The 22,325-nt window shown below is 40.7% G+C and overlaps 1 protein-coding gene across 2 annotated transcripts in view; it reads right to left on the bottom strand.

The window, feature by feature from the left end:
• The window catches only part of ARFGEF3 (ARFGEF family member 3), a 146,835-nt gene extending 124,869 nt beyond the window's left edge, over positions 1 to 21,966 (bottom strand). For both annotated transcript variants that reach the window (XM_063443277.1, XM_063443278.1), the window contains exon 1: positions 21,586 to 21,966. In XM_063443277.1, coding sequence (XP_063299347.1) covers positions 21,586 to 21,670 — 85 coding nt within the window. In that variant the 5' untranslated portion in view covers positions 21,671 to 21,966. The remainder of the gene's footprint in view (positions 1 to 21,585) is intronic.
• Positions 21,967 to 22,325: the final 359 nt, after the last annotated feature.

The following is a 22,325-nucleotide window of genomic DNA, read 5'->3' as shown; positions in this document are numbered from 1 at the left end:
TTCATTTGTCTGCCTCATACACACTCCCAAAATGGGAAATCAGCATGTAAGAAAGATGTAAATATATGGAGTTTTTATTCTAGATTTTTATTTGAATGTAATAATTTAGATATATATACTTGTTTTAGTGTATTTTAATTTTTTAATTTCATTTTTTTACAACATAGTTTATATATATAATATCTATGTATATATTTTCAATATATATGATTTTTTTCTATAGTTTCTAGTAGAATTATAATGGATATTTTTATCCACAAATGTGCTATCCAGAGTCCTCTTTTAACTTCCTTCCCCCTTATATGCTTTGATTTGCCCATATGTCTCCGGGAGAACTGAAGATTCATGACTGTCATCCATTTCCGGGTATTTGGAACGCACGTCTGGAACGCAAGGGACGTGCGTACGTGATGATGTCATCGCGTCCAAGCAGGAAGTGCGGCCCGAACAGAGAAGAAACACCGGCCGGGAATAATTGAATAATGAACTCCGGGAGGGGATATATAAGAACGGGCGGGGGGGAATGTTTTTTATGTACATTTTCTGTTGTGATTGATGCACCAAGTCCCTGAGGAAGTCCCATCTTAGGACGAAACGCGTAGGACGCCCAGTGGTGATATACTCATTGCTTTTAACTTATATGTAAGTTATTAAATTCTTTTTATACTTTACTCTGGAATTGCACTTTATTTTTCTCCATATACTTTCTCTTTTGAGCTAATACTCTGATTGACTGATGGGAGTGTGAAGAATCAGAAGAAAAAGATTTCACTCAAGGCTGATTTACATCTAACAATTTGTGAGTGGCCAATTGTAAACTATAATACCTCACTTACTCTCACACAGTTAAACGCTATGTCTCTCCATTTTATCTGTATTTAGCAGATGATCCCCTATTCTATTTTGCATTTGTATTTAAGACAAGAGGAAGTCTTTGGGGACCTTGTTCTGGAAACTTAACCCCACGAAGGGAAGTTTCATTCTGTTTATATACCATCACTGTTTTTTTCACTGGGGTTGTGTGCACATATTCTGTTTTGTTTGTATATATTTCTGATGCTTGCTACCAACTAGGTGGATTTGGCTATGGAGCCTGCAATTGTTATCTCTGTTGGTAGCAACAGTTCTTTATGCTACCTGACTAGCAAGGCTTGTTAATTTGCATATTCGGCTAGATTTGCATATTGCTAACTCTGCGGGCAGGAGAGCTATTTTGTGTTAGTCATTGTCTTCCTCAAGCCTTTCAAAATATGTAATTGTGTTAAAATAAGTTTCTGTTTGTTGTCTGCTATGATTTGAATATTGGTATTTTATTGAAGTTGTCACAGCAATATTAGTGTAATGAACGTAAGGGCTAGTCCCGAGTTAAAAAAGAAAAAAATGTATTGTGGGGGGCGGGGCCTGGCTGCCATGCTGGCCGGTCACATGGCACAACAGCTTTGGCAACTTTCAAGTTATTAACCCACAACAAGGCACTTCTGGATCTACCTGACAGCCTACCGCGGTGAGCCAGCACATGAGGAGACACTGTACCCGGGGAGAGGCTTGCAGTTAATGCTTTAGTCCCTCGGAGTGACATGCATCGTTCCTTTCGGATGAGGCCTACTCAGGCGGTGAGTGACCGGGATGGCCGCCGCCCGCTATCCTGCCCGATGATATCCAGCCGGACTTCCTCAGCTGGGCGGTCCTGGCCCTGTTCCCCCCTTCTGGGCTGTTGAGGGTGATGACCGGCCTACACCCTGTACGCCCTGCAGCCCTTGCTTCACCGAAGCAGACCAGACCACAAGCCACATCTAAAATGGCGGCACAGTGACCCTGCTGACTCACAATGCCATTTCCGGCTCCCGAAGAGATGCAATCCCCTTGAAACCCACGCAGGCCCTGCATACCTGTAGGGAGCAGCCCAAAACACGCTGACACACAACCTTAATATCTGCCTGGCTAAACAGCTACCAATGCCCTGAGTCCACACACGGTGACACGGCGGAAGCAATTACAAGCTGACACACGGAGCATAGACCCAGCATAGAGCCAGAAGATTCGCACAGAGAGCACTTCATCGCTCTGTCCCACGGATCAGGCCCCCCACAACAGCACAGCGATCCTCTGCGGCCAGACCGCAGAGGGAGGACACCAACGGCTAGAGGATAGCGGCAGAGGCGAACTCCTTATCACGGAGGGACATACCAGCCTAACACATCAACACTATGGACCCCAGGCAGAGAGGACGTAAATAGCTCTGGCCTCACTGAGGGTACAGAACCTGCCTAACATCGCTCCATGGAGTCTAGGTATTTAACTGCCTGCTGCTGGGGTGTCGGGGGGGTTCCTACATCATAAGCGAGCGCTCTCAGGACTCTAAGCATATGCTAGCTCTTTAATAATGGACTGCAATGCCAAGATGAAATGTGGACACGATCCCTAAGTTAGCCAATCTAATGCCATAACATGGGTCCCGTGAAAGGGTTAATCTGTTAACCATAAGCATTAAGCTTAACTCAAACCATAGTTCAACCTAAGCTCACCTTCTTGTAGTCTTTGCAGCATGTGATAGTACAGTCCTATCTGTGAAGCTCCTGGCAATAGCAATGGCAAAAGCAAACAGCCAGCTCCAGCAAACATTGACCCATGAGTAACTAACCACTTTAAACATATGCAAGTCCCATCAAGTGCCCTTACCATGTTTATATGCATTATAGGCTATACTTACCTGTTATCAGCTTCTGGGGCATAACAAGCCTGTCTGAGATAATAGTGCGTACTTGCATTTTATGACCAAACCTAGTAATATTACCTCAAGCTAAAATGTTCTACGCAGCATGTATAACCTGTTGGTTCCTTTTCTTTTATCTTACTACGCCTGTCTCTGTTTACTCTTGAATTCCGAATAAAAAAAAAGTGCAACGCCAAATGTCACCAATAATCTACTACTGTAATTTTCTTTGGCATTACTGACATATGTAATTAACAATGCACTTTCAAAAATAAAGATTTATAAAAATAAATAAATACAAAAAATAAAGTATTGCATGTTCGTTCCTGTGTGGATTTTTTAGTCTTTGGACCGGTTTTCTATCTGCACGATCCCTCTAGCTCTGGGATAAATCAAAAGAGCTAGGCCTGAGAGCAGCAATTGTATATGCAATAGCTATAATTGCATTATAGGCAGTGTTCAGGACACCAACCTGGAAGAAGAGCTGCAGTGGCATAGGCAGAGGGGACAATACCTGTCTGTAAGAAGAGAGCTGCAGTGGCATAGGCACAGGGGACAATACCTACCTGGAAGGAGAGAACTGCAGCAGCATAGGCAGAGGGGATGATACCTGCCTGGAAGGAGAGAGCTGTAGCCAGTTCAGTTTTAAGAGTTCTGGTGAAACTCCAGTCAAGCATCGGCGACTGGGGCTGAAGCGTATCAGGGTTCCAGGAAGCGGACAGGGCAGAGGTACTTGGTTGGAGTACCTGAGCCCCATCACAGCTGCCTCTTTAGTCTAGCTCCACTGAGCTAACCAAACTATGAAGTAAAACAAGACCTGCTTGAAAGCCAAGGGTGTGTAACCCGGTTAATTTATAAAAGTGTGAATTTCTATAGAAATCAGCTTTTTTGCAAAATGTCATTAGTATTATTATTTATATAGCGCCAACAAATTCTGCAGCTCTTTACAGTGGGTAGATGAACAAATATGTAGTTGTAACCAGACAAGCTGGACACACAGGAACAGAGGGGTTAAGGGCCCTGCTCAATGAGCTTACATGTTAGAGGGAGTGGGGTAAAATAACACAAAAGGTAAGGATAGTATTAGAGGAGATGCAAGAGAGGAATCAGTCGGGAGCTATTAACAATTTAATTGATACGCTGACAGAAGGGTGAGGTGTGGGAGGTGCAGACAGACAGGGAGATGAGCCTCACTGTCGCATTCATTATGGACTGTAACGGCGCAAGTTAGGAGCATGTAAGTCCACTGAGAAGCAGATTACAGTAGGCAATGCGAGAAAGGACAGTGGAATGAGTCACATCTGGCGTTAATAAGGGTTGGATGCGCACAATGTTTTTGAGATGGAAGCTGCAGGATTTGGCGATAGACTGAACATGAGGCGTGAAGGAGAGGTCGGAGTCAAAGAGAACACCTAGGTAGCGAGCCTGCGTGGTGGAGCTGATGGTAGCACTTGGATGGAGACAGACACAGAAGTAGCAACACTTGAGGGAGCAAAGACTAGAATTTCAGTTAAGTTTAAGGAAGTGGGCAGCCATCCAGTTAGAAATACCAAAGAGGCAGTCAGAGGCACTAGTCAAGAGGGACGGGGAGAGATCACGAGAGGACAGATAGATTTGCGCATAGAAATGATATTGGAAGCCAAAAGGAGCTAATGAGTTTACCAAGGGAGGCAGTATAGATAGAGAACAGTAGGGGACCAAGGTCTTAACCTTGGGGAACACCAACAAAGAGAAGTTGGGGAGAAAAAGAAGAGTCAGAGAAAGAAACACTGAAAGAGCGCTGGGAGAGGTAGGAGGAGCACCAGGAGAGAGCAATATCTTGTAGACCGATATTGCGGAGGATGAGAAGAAGCTATTGATGATCAACAGTGTCAAAAGCTGTAGAAAGGTCAAGGAGAATTAGGATAGAGTAGTGACCACGACATTTTGCAGCGAGTAGATCATTGGATACTTTGGTCAGTACCGTTTCCACAGAGTGCTTAGCGCGGAAACCAGATTAAAGCGAGTGTAGCAGTGAGTTGGACTCAAGGAAGTCTGTCAATCCCGCATACACAACTCTTTCAAGGATCTTGGATGCAAAAGGCAGTAGCGAGTTAGGACGGTAGTTGGACGGGGAGGTAGGGTCAAGGTTGGGCTTCTTTAGAATTGGGGTTACAGTTGCATGTTTGAAGGGCGATAGAAATATACCCGAGAATAGAGAGAGATTGAGAATTTTAGTGAGAGGTAGAGAAAGAGAAGAATACAGAGTACGGATGAGATGCGAGGGAATAGTATCTAGGAAGCAGGTGGTGGGGCAAGAGGACTGGAGCAGAGCAGAAACCTCTTCTGCTGTAGCGGGTGCGAATGAACATAGAACAGCAGAGGGAGTGAGGTTAGGGGAAGTATTGTAAGGGGAAGAAGAAAGATGAGAGATCTCTTCCCTGATTGTAGAGATCTTGTCACTGAAGGGAGTTGCAAAGCCTGAGGCGGTCAAGTAAGTAGGTGGAGGAGGAATAGGGTGAAGAGGAGAGTTAAATGTGTGAAATAGTCATTTGGGTTCGTGGGAGAGTGTGGTTATGAGAGTATTGAAGTAATTTACTTTTGCAGAGTAAAGAGCCAAGCTGTATGAGCGCAGCATAAATTTATAGTGGAGAAAGTCAGACGCACAGTGAGACTTTCTCCAACAGCATTCAGCAGTTCTGGAGCATTTTTGGAGGTATCGAGTCAGCTTAGTGTGACAAGGTTGTTGTTGTTGGGGGCACTTGCTGCATTTAAATTTAGGAGGTGTCATGATGTCTAGTTAAGAGGAGAGGGTGGAATTGTAGAATGAGGTTGCAGAGCTAGGACAGGTGAGGTTTGAGATAGGTAAAATGAGAGTTTGGAGGTTAGTGGAGAAATAGGTCTAGGTCAAGACATTGGAGGCTTCTGTGATATTGATGTTCAGATTGTGGTGTCAATTGGGTCTTGGGTATGCCGATGTCAAAAGTCAGCAGATGGTGGTCAGATAGAGAAAAAGGAATATTGGAGAGATTAGAGGCAGTACAGAGATTGGTGAAGGCGAGATCAAGAGTGTTTCCCACTGTATGGGTTGCTAAATTGGACCATTGCGTGAGGCCAAAGGAGGAGGTTACAGAAAGCAGACGAGAGACATCAGTGCAGTTGGGGTTGTTGATTGGGATAGTGAAATCCCTAAATATAAGGAAAGGAGTGCCAGGTAAGAGGAAGTGGGGAAACCAGGAAGAAAACACCTCCTTTACAGTTGAGTCTGGGAGTGTGAGAGAATTGTAGCCCACCAAAACATAAAGAGGCAGGAGTAGCGCTATCAGAGAGGGACAGACATGTCTCTGTAAGTGCAAGTAGTGGGAGTGATTTTGAGATGAAAAAGTTGTGTATGGCTGTTGATTTTAAATTACTGCAGACGGAGCGGGCGTTCAAGAATCCACACTGAATGTTGGTAAGTGAGGGTAAAAGACCCTTATTGTGATGAGGTTTGTGGGGTTTCTGGTTTTCTTAGTGTGTGTAGAGAAGGTGTAGGGCCCTGGATTGGGAGAGACATCACCAGCTGCTAGAAGCAGAAGGATAGAAAGTGATAGAAGGTGTAAATGGGTTTTGTATGCATGGGGTCTAGGATGAGATCAATTGTGGGTAGGAGTGAGAGTAGAAAAGTGAGTGCAAGGCAAGCGATGAGAGAAAGGGGGAGTGTAGCAAAGAGGGGCATATGTAAATGTGGATGAAGGGATGAGTGAAGTGGGTGTAAGGAGATATTTTTATACTGAGGGAGAAGGAGGAAATAAAGAGGAGGAAAAGACAGATCATTGCTAAACTGGGAAGAAGTAAATTGGAAATATTTGGAATATCAAGAGCAGGTGAAGGCAGGGTAAAAATTAAGTTTTCTGGGTTAAGAAAGTGCAGGAGTGTACTAATAAGAGGCAGTGTGTACACCTGTTATTTTAACTTATCTAAAATGTGTGTATTACACACAATCTATAAATGTAATAATGAGCATGGGGTGGGGTGGGTATCAGACTTGCTTACAGCAATATTGGGGCTCGATAGTTTTGAAATCAGGCTGTTGAATAAAGATATGTGAGGGTCAGATAGGCTTGCAATAAAGCTGAGGGAGGGGGATTTGTATCTAGGGACAGAGATGAAGGGATGGTTATTCAAATAAAAACAAACATATCAATAAAAGAAGGGAGGGGTCAGAGGTCAGTTAGAAATCAGAGGGGAAATAGAGGCATGCATATAGGTGAATAAAACAATTACATACAGCTAGCAAACTACACTTTAGCATGACAGACAAGATATAAGGGCAAGAAAATATACAATGCACACAGGATATATATAAAATAAAATAAATGTACAGGGTGGTTGAATTAAATATAAATGATTCTGTGCAGCAAAGAGTCTTAGTGTGGTCTTCCAGAAGGCTACCTTTGCTTATTGCAGTCGATCAGCTGATGGAGCACTGACTTTCTTACAGCAGTATTGGGGCTTGATAGTTTCGAAATCAGGCTTTGCTTATTGCAGATGATCAGCTGATGGAGTAATAAAGAGGACACACTCTCACGTATAAAACCTTTGCGCAAACTAAAATGCTTCAGGGGTCTAGGATGCCCCTTTAAATCAACCTCAGTGATAGTTAGCTCTTGTTCTTGGTTTATTCAGTCCCAATGGTGGATACTATAGAGTTTCAAGAAGACTATTGAGCCATGTACATCCGACTTTACTTTTATGGTGCCTAATTTGCTGTTTTCATCATGTAGCTTGTGTATAGTCAGCTACATTTTCATTAAGACCTTTTGATCTCTTGGAGTTTAGTGGAAGAGAAACTTACATCAGAGTAAAAAGACTAAACTGGAAAGCCTCTATTTGCAGGGATTTAGCAAGAGGAAAACGGATACATTGTTTCCACGACTCATGCTACTTTTATTTGCAACGTCTAAAAATACAAATGAGAAATTCTAAATCAAACATACTGTGCAATAAAGTGTTTGGGAAGGCTGTGTAAAACACATGCAGAAAGGTGTGACTAGGTGACTAGGTGTGAATGAACACAATTATTTCACTCCTAAATGGTAGAGAATTAAGCAGTGAGACTGCAGGGGCATGATCTATATACCAAAACTGCTTCATGTAGGAAGTAATCAGGCTCATCTACCCAAAAAGGGTTATATCAGCTGAATGGTGATCTTCAATGTATTTTGTAGGATATATGGAGATAGAACACAGCAAATAGTGCAATACTGTATGAATTTACAAAAGTAGAATAAGAGTAGGCATGTCACCACTCCCCCAATGGCCTCATGTGCCATGTACAGAACTGTATCCAAGTGAAGTCTCAGTCACATTCAAAAAAAGTCAAAATAAAATAAACATAAAATAATTAAAATCGCAAGTCACAAGCAGTAAGGTGTAACTAGGGCTGAAGAACAAAGTGATTCAACTCCTAAGTGGCAAAGAATTGAGTAATGAGACTGCAGGGGTATGAGCTATACAGACAAACTGCTACAGCAAGCTAAGGTTGTTGGAGACTGAAGAGTCCCTTGAACAGTTTAAGGTGGTAAGGTGGAGGTAACACTCAGCTGCCTCTTTTTTTAGTATTTTGTTTGTTCTTCTGAGTGACCAAATACGGTCTGCTCTTCTAATGCTTACCTTAGATATTGGATAGCCCAGTAAAAGGTAGTAATATCAGCTGAGGATAAGCACTGGACACATTATTTCCATTTCCTTTCATTTTCTCTCTACTCCAAGATATAGTAAGTAATATAGTAAGAATTTCAATAAACTACAAATCTCTCTGATTAGAACAATAATATATCGACCTGACACTTATTTCTCCTACTTGTCTTGGGGTTTCATACCAAACTATAGCATAGTAGTACAACTCCTGAAAAGTGAAAACTACACAGATTTTATTTTAAGATTGCCCTAATAAATTTATGTATGTAATAACTAGAGTTTACGCTCTATGTTCTTGGATCAGTGCAAAGATCTAAGCCGTTCCTTTTTTTTTTTATACAATAATGTTTTTATTTTATTTATTTATTAGATAAAACTATGTATGCATTTAAATATTGCACAAACAAGGCAAATGTGTTGCTCCTAAAAATACATTTCGTATCTAAAAAAAAGACTAAAAATCTTTAAGAGCTTTTTTCTAAAGAAAATATTTTGTTTTTTTATTTCAAAGTTTTACAGCATCTACAGAGTATCTATTGTAGGTTTTATGGGAGTGTAGGTGCTCCTCATTTCCCCCTGTTTTTGCGGATGTATTAATACAGACATGGCTCAAATCTTACAGGATCGTGCATGGCAGGAAGCTACCTTTGGCCAGGTAGAAGTGTTGATAATTGGTTGGATTGGTAAAAAGAATGAGAAGATTGGTAGGAAAAATTTAAAGCGAGCTATAATGGTTATGGGGCCCAGAATATTCCTTTTAAGAATTATGTGGACAGTTTTGTACTACATGAAATTGTATATTGCCAACATAATGGCAAGACAAAAGACAATTAACAAAGGAATACAAAGAGACCATATTGACCCTTGAGTGGTAGGACTTTCCTTCACAGGAATGCCAAGGAACCAGTTAGTACAGTTTCCCACACCAGCGAAAGGCACTTGAAAACTGGAGGATACTGTAATAGGAAAAGTTTTGGCAAATCATAGTCACAACAGCTCTTTGATTCGTTTTAACCCTGATGGGGTGAGAAGCCGGTTTCATCTAATGTTTGTGAGTTTAACATGAACATCATCACTCACTCTGTTTCTATTTATTTGTGTTACGCTATGTGCTGTTTAATTTTATTGTTATAGATCTACACTGATTCGACTACCATGGTCCACTCATCTAGGTTATGTTTATATTCAAATTTTATACGTGTACCGGGTGATTTTTTTCACTTCTTTGCCTTTTATTTACTAATTAGGTGTTTGTGAGGTACACCTGGAAACACTTGGTTTTCACATATATTTCAATCAATTTTGTCTCTAGTGTGTATATATATTTTGGCTTTTCAAAATCAGAAGACAGATTTCTGAGAGACAACAGTTTGATTGATTGGTGGCTCACATGAGTGCAGCTTAGCACAATTATCTTCAACTGTGAAGAGAAGAGGATGAGATACAGTTTTAACAGGTAAATGGCAGGAAGAAAGCCCTTACAAAATAAGGAAAAGAAGATTGCGTGGAGAACTGTTCTGTTTCTTTTGTTGGAACCACAGTGGTACCTCCTGTTACAAACGCCTCGGTTAACAAATGAAAATCCATTGAAAATATTGCCTCGGTTTACAATTTTTTTTCGCAATACAAAGCAAGTTTCCCGAGGATGCATTGCACCTGGGAGGTTTATAGCACCGCCCCCTGCATGCTGGAGCCTGTGGGTAGCACGTGGCGTAGAGTGTAGAGGTGTTGGAGTGGCTTTTGCATCGAGTTTTGGAGCCATTCTGGAAATTGTTTGCAGCTTTTTTAGTGCATTTCTCTAGTGGTGGAAGTGTAGGGAGCTGAGCTTAGTCATTTGCATACCTTTTATTGTGTGTTGTGCATTGTGGGTGGTGTCCATGCCAGCTCATTTTGACTTTTTTCTGACCTCCAGAACAGATTAATTGGTTTTCAATACATTCCTATGGGAAACCGCGTTTCGCAAATTTTTCGCAATACAAAAAGTCCGTCCCGGAGAATGCATTAAATTCATAAACCGAGGTACCTCTGTACTTTTATACAGATTATTCCTTTGAAGTTTTCCCTCCATCTACCTCAAATTATCTTGGGAGCCTGTGATTGATTGGGAAGGGTCAAATGCTCAACACCAAACCTTTTTTTTTTTCTTTTTTTTGTAAGTAGTTCACAAGGGTCAGTAAACTGCTATTTACCACTTAATTACAAGTGGAAGTAAACTCATAAACAGGACCATTAATATCAAAACAAGATATGAGAGCAAGTCAGGCCACTAACCTGTTTTATGGTCGGCAGTGGCGACAGTCTGAAAACTAGTTCCATATCTTGTCTTAAATCACAGAAGCTTTGTTTTAAAACCAGAGACTTCTGGTACTGGAAATTCTAATATAAATGTCCCATCTAAGGTAGAATAATTAACCTTATTTTTCTGATTTACACGACCCTTGTAACCTCTATACACCTCTCCTTTTTATATGTTTTACATTAAATGTCCAAAAGTCATACAGATTTACTCTCTAACATTGCTTACAAAAGTACTCATGTACATGTGTCATCACTTTATTTTGTTATTTGCAGTCTCTTTTTGGATGCTAATATGCATGTGGGAGGGTGTGAGATGGTAAAGGGGCTGTCATAACATTATGACTATATCTTATTAGAAATCAGTCTGTTTTACCAAAATATGCCACTGCCTCGATTAGCATGGCAATTACCTAAATACCTAATAACCCTCCTATATATGTTTTTGTATATTATCTCATTATTTTGGAGCAAATTTAGCTTGTAAACCATATGTTGTGTGTATTATGAAACATTAGGCATAACCTGCATGTGTTATACTTCATATAGTTTAACCTTTATACTTTGGACCAATAAAAAGAAATACAAATCAAATTTTTTATTTGTTTCCTTTGTATTCCAAAATAAATTACTAAAGGAACACTCTAGATCAGCGGTTCCCAAATGTTGTGCCGTGGCGCCCGTACACACAGGGGTACCGCGGAATATTTCCCCGGTGCTATGATTATAGCACTGGGGGAAAAAATCACTGCTCAACAAGACCGGGCCCCTGTAGTATCGGCCGGCTGGGTGTGTGTGTCAGGGTGTGCGTGTATATATACACATATGTCAGTGTGCTTCTCTGTCTGTGTGCGCGCACACATCTGTGTATGTGCATCTGTGTGTCAGGGTGTGTGTTTTTAGGTCAGTGTGCATCTGTGTCATGGTGTGGGCATGTATCAATGTTTGTGTGTATGTGTCATTGTCTATATGAATTTGTGTGTGTATGTGTCAGTGTATCTATATGCATATGTGTGTTAATGTGCATGAATATGTATGTATGTGCATACATCCAAGCAGTCAAACACCAGCACAACATATGAGGACACTCCTGCAATCTAACACAAATATTACATACAAACAGACCCCTGCATTCAAACTAAAAAAATATATACAAACACAGCCCTTCACTCAAACACAAATACTTCACACAAATGTACATTCACATTTAAAAGTGAACATTACATTCAGATACACCCCTGCAATCAAACACAAACATCACATACAAACACACCCATGTAGTAAAACACAATAAATGTATACAAGCACCCCTTCAAACACCAACACTGTACATTACACTATAGCGCCAGTAAATGCGGCAGCACTGTACAGATATACAACGTAGAAATTTTGACCTGGGGTGCCTTGGAAAAATACTGAAATATTAAGGGCGTCTTGGTTGCTTCATCTAAGTGTTGCTTCTAAGTGTGTGGTTGGAGATATTCTGGAGATAAACTGGAGGTAATCTGAGGTATTCAGGAGGATAAATAAAAAGTTAAGATTTGTTTGATTTAAATTATTCACCTCATTGGAATGGCAGACTTAGTTCAGTGTAATAGTTGCTATGCATTTGTTTCACGTTCCACTTTTTGGAGGTTTGGTTGTTGTCTAATCTGTAGACCGTTCTCTATCTTGTGGCAGGAGATTGTATTTTTGAAGTCTGAGATTTGTAAATTTAGAAACATAGAAACGTAGAATGTGACGGCAGATAAGAACCATTCGGCCCATCTAGTCTGCCCAATTTTCTAAATACTTTCTTTAGTCTCTGGCCTTATCTTATAGTTAGGATAGCCTTATGCCTATCCCACGCATGCTTAAACTCCTTTACTGTGTTAACCTCTAGCACTTCAGCTGGAAGGCTATTCCATGCATCCACTGCCCTCTCAGTAAAGTAATACTTCCTGGTATTATTTTTAAACCTTTGTCCCTAAATTTTCTGGTAAACAAACGCTGGAACTGCTGCAAAGCCACTGCCGCAGAGACATACTAGGAATGGCCGATGGATCACTGTAGGATCTGGTAGACTTAGAGTTGTGGATAAAAGGCATATTGCACAGTCTGTTGCTCTACATAATTCATTTTCTGCACTTTCAGAGTGTAATGGTGTTATGGAGACAGGCACCGAGGCTAGTGGTGTTGTGGAGAGAGGAACTGAGGCTAGTGGTGTTGTGGAGAGAGGTACTGAGGCTAGTGGTGTTGTGGAGAGAGGTACTGAGGCTAGTGGTGTTGTGGAGAGAGGCACTGAGGCTAGTGGTGTTATGGAGAGAGGAACTGAGGCTAGTGGTGTTGTGGAGAGAGGCACTGAGGCTAGTGGTGTTGTGGAGAGAGGAACTGAGGCTAGTGGTGTTGTGGAGAGAGGAACTGAGGCTAGTGGTGTTGTGGAGAGAGGGACTGAGGCCAGTGGTGTTGTGGAGAAAGACACTGAGGCTAGTGGTGATGTGGAGAGAGGCACTGAGGCTAGTGATGTTGTGGGGAGAGGCTTGGAGACTATGGTGAGGCCTAATAGAAAGCAGTTGTTGTTAGGGGATTCCATCATAAGAGGTGTGGAGATGGACAATGGTGGTCTTGTGAGGTGTCTTCCCGGAGCTACTGCTCACGAGACAGAAGGCGTATCTGTAATATTGTTAAGCAAGCAAAGCAGGAAGGGGAATTGGATGTACTTGTCCATCTAGGGACAAATGACTTGGCTTGCAATGAGGTTTCTGAGGTTAAGGAAGTTTTTAGTGTTTTTGCCAATGATATACGGCAGGTTGCTTCCACACTGTCATTCTCTGAAGTTCTGCCTGTGCATAACACTCAGAATGACAGGCGGATGTGTATTAGGGACTTTAAAGGACCACTCTAGTGCCAGGAAAACATACTCGTTTTCCTGGCACTAGAGTGCCCTGAGGGTGCCCCCACCCTCAGGGACCCCCTCCCGCCCGGCTCTGGAAAGGGGAAAGGGGTTAAATCTTACCTTTTTCCAGCGCTGGGCGGAGAGCTCACCTCCTGCTCTCCTCCTCCGATCCGCCTCTTCTCCTCCCCGTCGGCTGAATGCGCACGCGCGGCAAGAGCTGCGCGCGCATTCAGCCGGTCACATAGGAAAGCATTCATAATGCTTTCCTATGGACGCTGGCGTGCTCTCACTGTGAAAATCACAGTGAGAAGCACGCAAGCGCCTCTAGCGGCTGTCAATGAGACAGCCACTAGAGGACATAGGGGGAAGGCTTAACCCATTCATAAACATAGCAGTTTCTCTGAAACTGCTATGTTTATGAAAAAATGGGTTAACCCTAGTTGGACCTGGCACCCAGACCACTTCATTAAGCTGAAGTGGTCTGGGTGCCTAGAGTGGTCCTTTAACTTGTGGCTTGGTGAATGGTGTCAGGAGCAAGGATTTGGCTTTATTTATCATGGTAGCCCTGTTTCGAATGGAAATAAACTGTACAAAAAAGATGGTTTGCATCTTTCTCAAAAGGGAACAGATGTTCTCAGTGAGCAGTTCAGAGGTTTTGCTAAGATGTATTTAAACTAGGAGGGGAGGGGGGGGGGCAAAAGGGTGATAAAACATCAATCCAATTGTCCCCTAAAACAAGTACAGAAGGTGCCTGTAGCAAGTGTGTTAAAAAAGGATAAGCTTAGAGTCATGTCTACAAATGCTCGCAGTTTAGGGAATAAGATCCATGAACTTGTGGCAATAATGGCAACTGATAGTGTAGATTTAGTCGCTGTTACTGAGACATGGTATAATGAGAAAAATGACTGGGACATAGCAATACCAGGGTACTCTTTATATAGAAAAGACAAGGAAGGCAGGAGAGGGGGAGGGGTGGCCCTGTATGTGAAGGATAGCATAAAATCTAGCCTAATAAAAGTTAGTGAGGTGAACATAGAGTCCGTTTGGGTTACGTTAGAATTTGGTAATCACACAGTAATTCGTGTAGGTGTGATTTATAGGCCCCCAGGACAAATTGAAGAGTTAGATAATCTACTAGTTGAGGAAATAGCTAAAATGACAATGAATGGGGAAGTTATCATCATGGGTGACTTTAATCTTCCTGATGTGAATTGGAAAACAAAAATAGCTGCTTGTGCCAGGAGCACACATATTCTAAACTCCCTACTAGGATTGTCTCTAAAACAAGTCGTTGAGGAGCCACCTCGTAAAGAGGCAATAATAGATTTAGTGTTAACAAATGGAGATTTGGTATCCGATATTACTGTAGGTGAAAGTTTAGGATCCAGTGATCATCAGTCAGTGTGGTTTAATATAAGAACAGTGACTGAGTCACACCACACAAAAACAAAAGTTTTAGACTTTAGAAAAACAGACTTTTCTAAAATTAGAATATGTGTAAAGGCGTCATTATCAGACTGGAGCAATTTAAATGGAGTCCAAGAGAAATTGGATTATTTAAAGGAACACTATAGTCACCTAAATTACTTTAGCTAAATAAAGCCGTTTTAGTGTATAGATCATTCCCCTGCAATTTCACTGCTCAATTCACTGTCATTTAGGAGTTAAATCACTTTGTTTCTGTTTATGCAGCCCTAGCCACACCTCCCCTGGCTATGATTGACAGAGCCTGCATGGAAAAAAAAACTGGTTTCACTTTCAAACAGATGTAATTTACCTTAAATAATTGAATCTCAATCTCTAAATTGAACTTTAATCACATACAGGAGGCTCTTGCAGGGTCTAGCAAGCTATTAACATAGCAGGGGATAAGAAAATCTTAATTAAACAGAACTTGCAATAAAGAAAGCCTAAATAGGGCTCTCTTTACAGGAAGTGTTTATGGAAGGCTGTGCAAGTCTAAAGTTGTTCAGGTGACTATAGTGTCCCTTTAAAAGTTGCACTACTGAAGGCAGCAGCAAATTGCATTAGCTGGTCAGTAAAAGCAAAAAATTCAAGAAACCACTGTGGTACTCCGCAGATGTGGCCAAAATAGTAAAAAACTAAGAGTTAGCATTTAGTAATTGTAAAAAAAACCAGAGTGAGGAAGACAGATGATCTACAAGTTTAGGCAGAAAGAGGTTAAGCAAGTTATAAGAGCTTCCAAATCACACACAGAAGAGAAAATAGCACAGTCAGTAAAAAAGGGGGACAAAACTTTTTTTTGATACATAAATGAGAAAAGAAAAGTAAAACAAGGATTAGTTAGATTAAAAACAAAAGAAGGAAGGTATGTAGAAGAGGATAAAGGTCTAGCTGACTGCCTCAATTAATATTTTTGTTCGGTATTTACAGATGAAAATGAAGGAAAGGGACCTCAGTTAAAAAAAGGATAAATTAGTAATTTATTACACGTGAGTTTACAGAGGAAGAGGTTCTATTTCAACTGTCAAAAGTAAAGACAAATAAGTCAATGGGACCTGATGGAATACACTCAAAGCTATTAAAAGAGCTTAGTGGTGTACTAGCAAAACCATTAACAGATTTATTTACCCAATCATTGATAACAGGAGTAGTCCCAGAAGATTGGAAGTTGGCGAATGTTGTGCCCATTCACAAGAAATGTAATAGGGAGGAGTCGGGCAACTATAGGCCCGACTCCTTACAGGCCTTACTTCAGTAGTGGGGAAAGTGATGGAAACCATGTTAAAGGATAGGATTGTTGAACATCTAAAAACACATGGATTTCAAGATCAGAGACAACATGGGTTTACTTCACGGAGATCATGCCAAACTAATCTTATTGATTTTTTTGATTGGGTAACTCAAATTATAGATCAGGGTGTTGCAGTAGACATTGCTTACCTAGATTTCAGTAAGTCTTTTGACACTGTTGCACATAGAAGGCTTATCAATAAACTGCAATCTTTAAGTTTGGATTCCAATATTGTTTAATGGGCAAGGCAGTTGCTGAGTGACAGGCAACAGAGGGTTGTAGTCAATGGAGTATATTCGAAGCTTGGGCTTGTCACCAGTAGGGTACCTCAGGGATCTGTACTTGGACCCATTCTCTTTAATATTTTTATTAGTGATATTGCAGAAGGTCTTGATGGTAAGGTATGTCTTTTTGCTGATGATACTAAGATATGTAACAGGGTTGATGTTCCAGGAGGGATAAGCCAAATGGCTAATGATTTAGGTAAACTAGAAAAATGGTCAGAGTTGTGGCAACTGACATTTAATGTGGATAAGTGCAAGATAATGCATCTTGGACGTAAAAACCCAAGGGCAGAGTACAGAATATTTGATAGAGTCCTAACTTCAACATCTGAGGAAAGGGATTTAGGAGTGATTTTTTTCTGATGACTTAAAGGTAGGCAGACAATGTAATAGAGCAGCAGGAAATGCTAGCAGAATACTTGGTTGTATAGGGAGAGGTATTAGCAGTAGAAAGAGGGAAGTGCTCATGCCATTGTACAGAACACTGGTGAGACCTCATTTGGAGTATTGTACGCAGTACTGGAGACCGTATCTTCAGAAGGATATTGATACCTTAGAGAGAGTTCAGAGAAGGGCTACTAAACTGGTTCATGGATTGCAGGATAAAACTTACCAGGAAAGGTTAAAGGATCTTAACATGTATAGCTTGGAGGAAAGACGAGACAGGGGGGATATGATAGAAACATTTAAATACATAAAGGGAATCAACACAGTAAAAGAGGAGACTATATTTAAAAGAAGAAAAACTACCACAACAAGAGGACATAGTCTTAAATTAGAGGGACAAAGGTTTAAAAATAATATCAGGAAGTATTACTTTACTGAGAGGGTAGTTATGGTTATTTATATTGTGTTATTTATAAAATAAATGATTTTTTTGGTTAGATATTTGTACCATTATCATTTTTACACACTATTATAAGTTTTACTATTCCAACTATTTTCCTGGCATTTTTATACTATATATCCTGAAGTGGGGATTATATCACTAACGCTACCTTTAAAGTGCAGTGTGACCTGCACTTTTCTTGTGAGTATATTTTATTTTATTTTATTCACCACCTCAATAATATCATCAGAGAGCACTATCTGCTGTTTTTATCTCCTTCTTCTGAGAGTTGGACAAAACCCCTGGAGGACAAGCACCAACACATCCTGTAAGCGGGGATTATTCCGCTATATGCCTACAAACCCTGAGCTGGCTATAGCTCATCTAAATGTGAGTGTAATACATATGTTTTAACACTGCTATATTAACTGTAAACACTCCGCACGATTGGTACTCTCTTCTTGTGTTTTCCATATCACGAGACGGTGTGAACTACTACAACAAGAGAATTCACCCCCACAGTGGAATTAGAGACTAGAATCATCTGATCTCCTGATACTCATTGGAACTTATCTATTATTATTTTTAATTCTACTTGTTTTTTATTATTATTATCGTTTATCTTTTATTGATTTATTTATTTTTAATTTTGGCGCAACCTTTCTTGGTTCTCATTTGTTGTAGCTAAGCACACAGTATGAATTGATGCCTAAGCCGATATCAACTGCACTGTTGCTGCTGTCAGCTACACAAACAACACATTTCACAGTTAAATTTGCGAAGCGGTCAGATCAATTCATGCACATAGCTGCAGTTTATGTTTCTTTGCATTCAGGCACTGAATGGGTAGGTTTTTAACATAACAATTTAGCAAATCTCTAATTTTAAGCCACAGTGTACAGGGAATCTACGTGCATCCTGTTGAAAGGGTTATAGAGCTTGGAGTGTCCCTTTACAAAAGTTATCACTTTCTGATTTCATGGAATAATATAATCTCATCGTATTATCTTTGGTTCTAATTTTGACTTAAAATTGATCTGTCATGTTTGGGGTTCATATATTTTAAATACCCCTGAAGGTAACATCTCCACTTTCGGTAAGGTGGCCGTGAGGTGCAGAGGAAGGTAGTTATACTTAACTAAATCTGTCCCTTGAGGCTGCAACCATCTTCCTCCTGTGGACCTTCTTCAGCTCCTGGAGATTCACTTATTCCTGGTGCTGTGCTAGCACAAGCATGCGCAATAGTACAACCCTGAAGTCTATGAAGCATCCTGCGAGACCAAGGGAACATCCATAGATCACATCTCATGATGAGCAAGATGATGCCAGCCATCTCAAGCAACAGTTGCTGGGATCTGACAAAACTTGATGGTGAAGCTTGTGCATAGGCTTGGCCATAAGACAAAGTTGTCCCTGCTTTGTCTTATGATATCTTCAATATGTGTTTGAATTTCAATGAAATTCCAAAGCAGTCAGTATGCGTATGTCATAAAGATTGTACCTTAATGAAATACTCAGAAGTGACAGAGGTGCAGAAATGAAAAACATTTTCCAGGAAAAACAAACAAACAAAACTTCATAACCTACCTTAATACTGTTAAAAGGTTTGTAGGAATAATATACACATTGAATGTAATATAACATTCAAAGATGACCTGTAAGTATAATTTTAAAAGCTGAAATAAAACGTTAACCACCTGCTTGTGATGCTTTCATGATCACATCTGCAGGAAGAGTCCAGTGCAGATTCATGTCAACTATCTTTTCTACTTGTTCACCAGGTTTGCTCACTACTCTTGCCCAACATATGAATTACTAGACATGTGACTTATAAAAATCTTAAAACTCCAAACAGATTTAGGGACAGAGTCTGACAACCTTGATAAATTCTGTTTTCAGAGCGTTGTATTTTCTTTCCTTATTTTTACGCACAATATAATGGTAACGCAGGTAGATCTCCATCTGTTAATGAACCCCAACTATGTAAGGCCCATTTAACATTGCAGTGGCTAGATTAAGGCCAAGAATAATGGAATGCATAATTTAACAATAGCTACCTGCTGTCTACTCCTGCACTGTTTGAGTGACACTGCACTTCAAAAAGGACCACTAAAGTCACCCATGCCACTTCATCTCAATGAAGTGGCCTTGGTGCTGTGATCCTGTATTTTTAAGCCTGCAATGTAAAACATGCCTGTCACTTTTGTTAGTTCAGATGAGCAAACAGAAGCAGGAAGTAATCCCCCGGCTGTTAGACTAAAAGCCAGGGGGTGTTTCATTAATTGTTTATAAAAGTGCTGATTTCTAGTAGAAATCAACACTTTTGAAAACTCATTATTACTGGGATATTCCTGACCTGAAGTGCTCCATGGGTGTGAAGTGGTCCTTTAAAATCACACTGACAGCCACTAGAGGCACTTCCTGCAACCCCTACGTCACGTCACTGAAACCCACATGGAAAATCATTGATTCAGTGGCTCCTTATGGGGAAATTTGTTATGAGCATTGCTCAGTACATATACACATTGGGCCCCTACTGCTCTACGAGGAGCATTGGATTGGACATTGGCGAAGGAGCCCATACCTCCTACTTGATGTTGTAGGAGGAGAGGTAAGCAGTGACGAGGAAGCCTCGGTGCTGAAAAAAAAGGCACATGAAATGGATTTTTAACTTTTTTATTATGCTAAACGGGGTGAGGAGCTTACGAAACTAATGGATGGGAACACTAAAGCGTTTAGGAATACAGGCTTGTATTCCTAAACCTTTAGTGTTCTTTAAGGAATTAGTTAAACACAACTTTTAAACTGCTCATGTGGATGTTTTGTGGATGATTACCTTGCCACACTCTCTCAATAGAATGTGTTCAGTAAATGTAGTTGGTCAGCCAGGATTCAGTAGAACTAATCACTGAGAGCTAACTGCACTAGACCATTTAAAGGATTACTCTAAATACCAAAACATATATAACTTAACGAATCTAAATTCGCTGCCATTTGGGAGATAATAAATTTTAGAGATTAAGGGAAGCTACATTTTAGAAAAGAATAGTTTTTGTTAAACTCACCCACCCCCCCACCCATGGTGTGGGTATCAAGGACTGATGTCAGCAAACCAAGATCTGCGCTAATTGTGCATTTCCTGAATTGCTATGTTCCAATGCATATTTTACCAATATTTAAAAATAATGCATGTTGTTTAACCTTTTGCTATGGCTTAATCTTTCTACTATGCTCAGCCAGACATGGCAAAAGTCAATCAATCATCACTACATTATACAGACCAGTGGTTCCCAAACCAATCCTCAAGACACACCAGCGATCCAGAATATCTCATCATACCAATAGGAACAGCAATGGGACATGCCTAAATCCTGGACTGTCGTGTTCCAAGATGAATGGGTTGTAAAGCTATTTTATAGAGAATTGAGGGTGCTGCCATGTGGACAATGATATGAATGAACCCATGCTACATCATATGCGAGACCAAAGGCCATGTACAGGTAAGCCTACATGAGAAGTAGGAGGGAGAATGGCTGACCAGCATTTCAAAACCAACAAATAACAAAGCACGCCTAGTTATTTAACTAGTTTTCAAATCTATTTGAGCCTGCTTCTGCATTTTCCATTAAAAAAAAATTACAAAAAACTCTTCTAGATACTCTGTAAACATCATATAGTCCATTCTATGTAAAGATTCACTCAAGCTATCCCATCCATAAAAAAGTTTACATAATAGGGGGGTTATACAGAACCTTCACTGACTTATTAAGCACCACGGACAGTAACTTAGTCACGAATCTGACCCTCAGGACCATGATTAGATCGATACATTCCTGTAACATATTTGGGACAATGGACACTAAATTACAACATATATGCGTCTGCAATGGTATTAAAATATTAGCATTTATTTACATCAATGACTAACAAACCTAAAAGGAGTAAGCTAAATTGCCATATGGGATGTATGCCATTAGATGAGGGTGTTTTCTGTACTAGGTCTATCTATATTATTTTATATGGGCTGTTTTTATAGTGAAGCTTATTGGCATTGCATAAGGTAGGGCTGCATGCTCTTTGATTCTTTCCTGCGTAAGGCATTGTAATATTGCTGTATGGTCACCATACTCTCAGATTGCATACAGAACAGGTGTCACGGTAGCTTTGACTCACCGATTGCCTGCGAGCAGTTATCTTTAATAGCCTTGTATTTATTCCCAGAAGCGTCTTTCTGCAGTTTTTTCAGGATGTCTTCCATGGCTGTGTGTAAGGGAGATCTCCACTATGTGACGATGCTCTGCAGACAGCGATAAGCCCAGGGTTTGATGAGATCCCAGCCCCCTCTAACCCAGGCTCTCAGTGCGCAGCATCTCAGGCTCCCATGGAGGATGAATCATCCCAGCGTTCTATCGGGGCATGTGATACAAAATTACTGCTTCCTGGACTGACAGGAGAGGGGGCGGAGGGCTGATCAGGGAAGACAGGGCTTTCCCCAACCTCTTATTATCCTGTTAGATAATACAGATGTAGTGCTTGAGGTTAGTAGGATCAACAAACAAACAAACACAAAATTACAATTGTTTAGGAAGGGTGGGAGCTGAGATAATGGCATTACATTTCCTGTGGGAGGAATGAACATGTAGCATACTAGTCCATTGGCTCTGTGTGGTGAGTGGTGTGTTTGAGCATGCTCAGACTCAGGATTGTACACATAGATCTGAGCAACCTCCTTACTTGCAAAGCTGGTTATACCTCATGGGGAGCTGGGGGGAAGAATGCATATTGCACTTCAGTGATAACACCCGCTTGGAAAAAAAGTACACGCTGTGGCAGTAGAGAATCTATATGTATATGATGGTCACTATAAAAAGTTTTAAAAGATAGCCTTTGCCCATTCAATATGTGAGCGCTGG

Source organism: Pelobates fuscus, chromosome 2 (assembly GCF_036172605.1).
Source record: "Pelobates fuscus isolate aPelFus1 chromosome 2, aPelFus1.pri, whole genome shotgun sequence".
Taxonomy (NCBI): Eukaryota; Metazoa; Chordata; class Amphibia; order Anura; family Pelobatidae; genus Pelobates; species Pelobates fuscus.
This window is presented reverse-complemented; position numbering and strand designations above follow the sequence as displayed.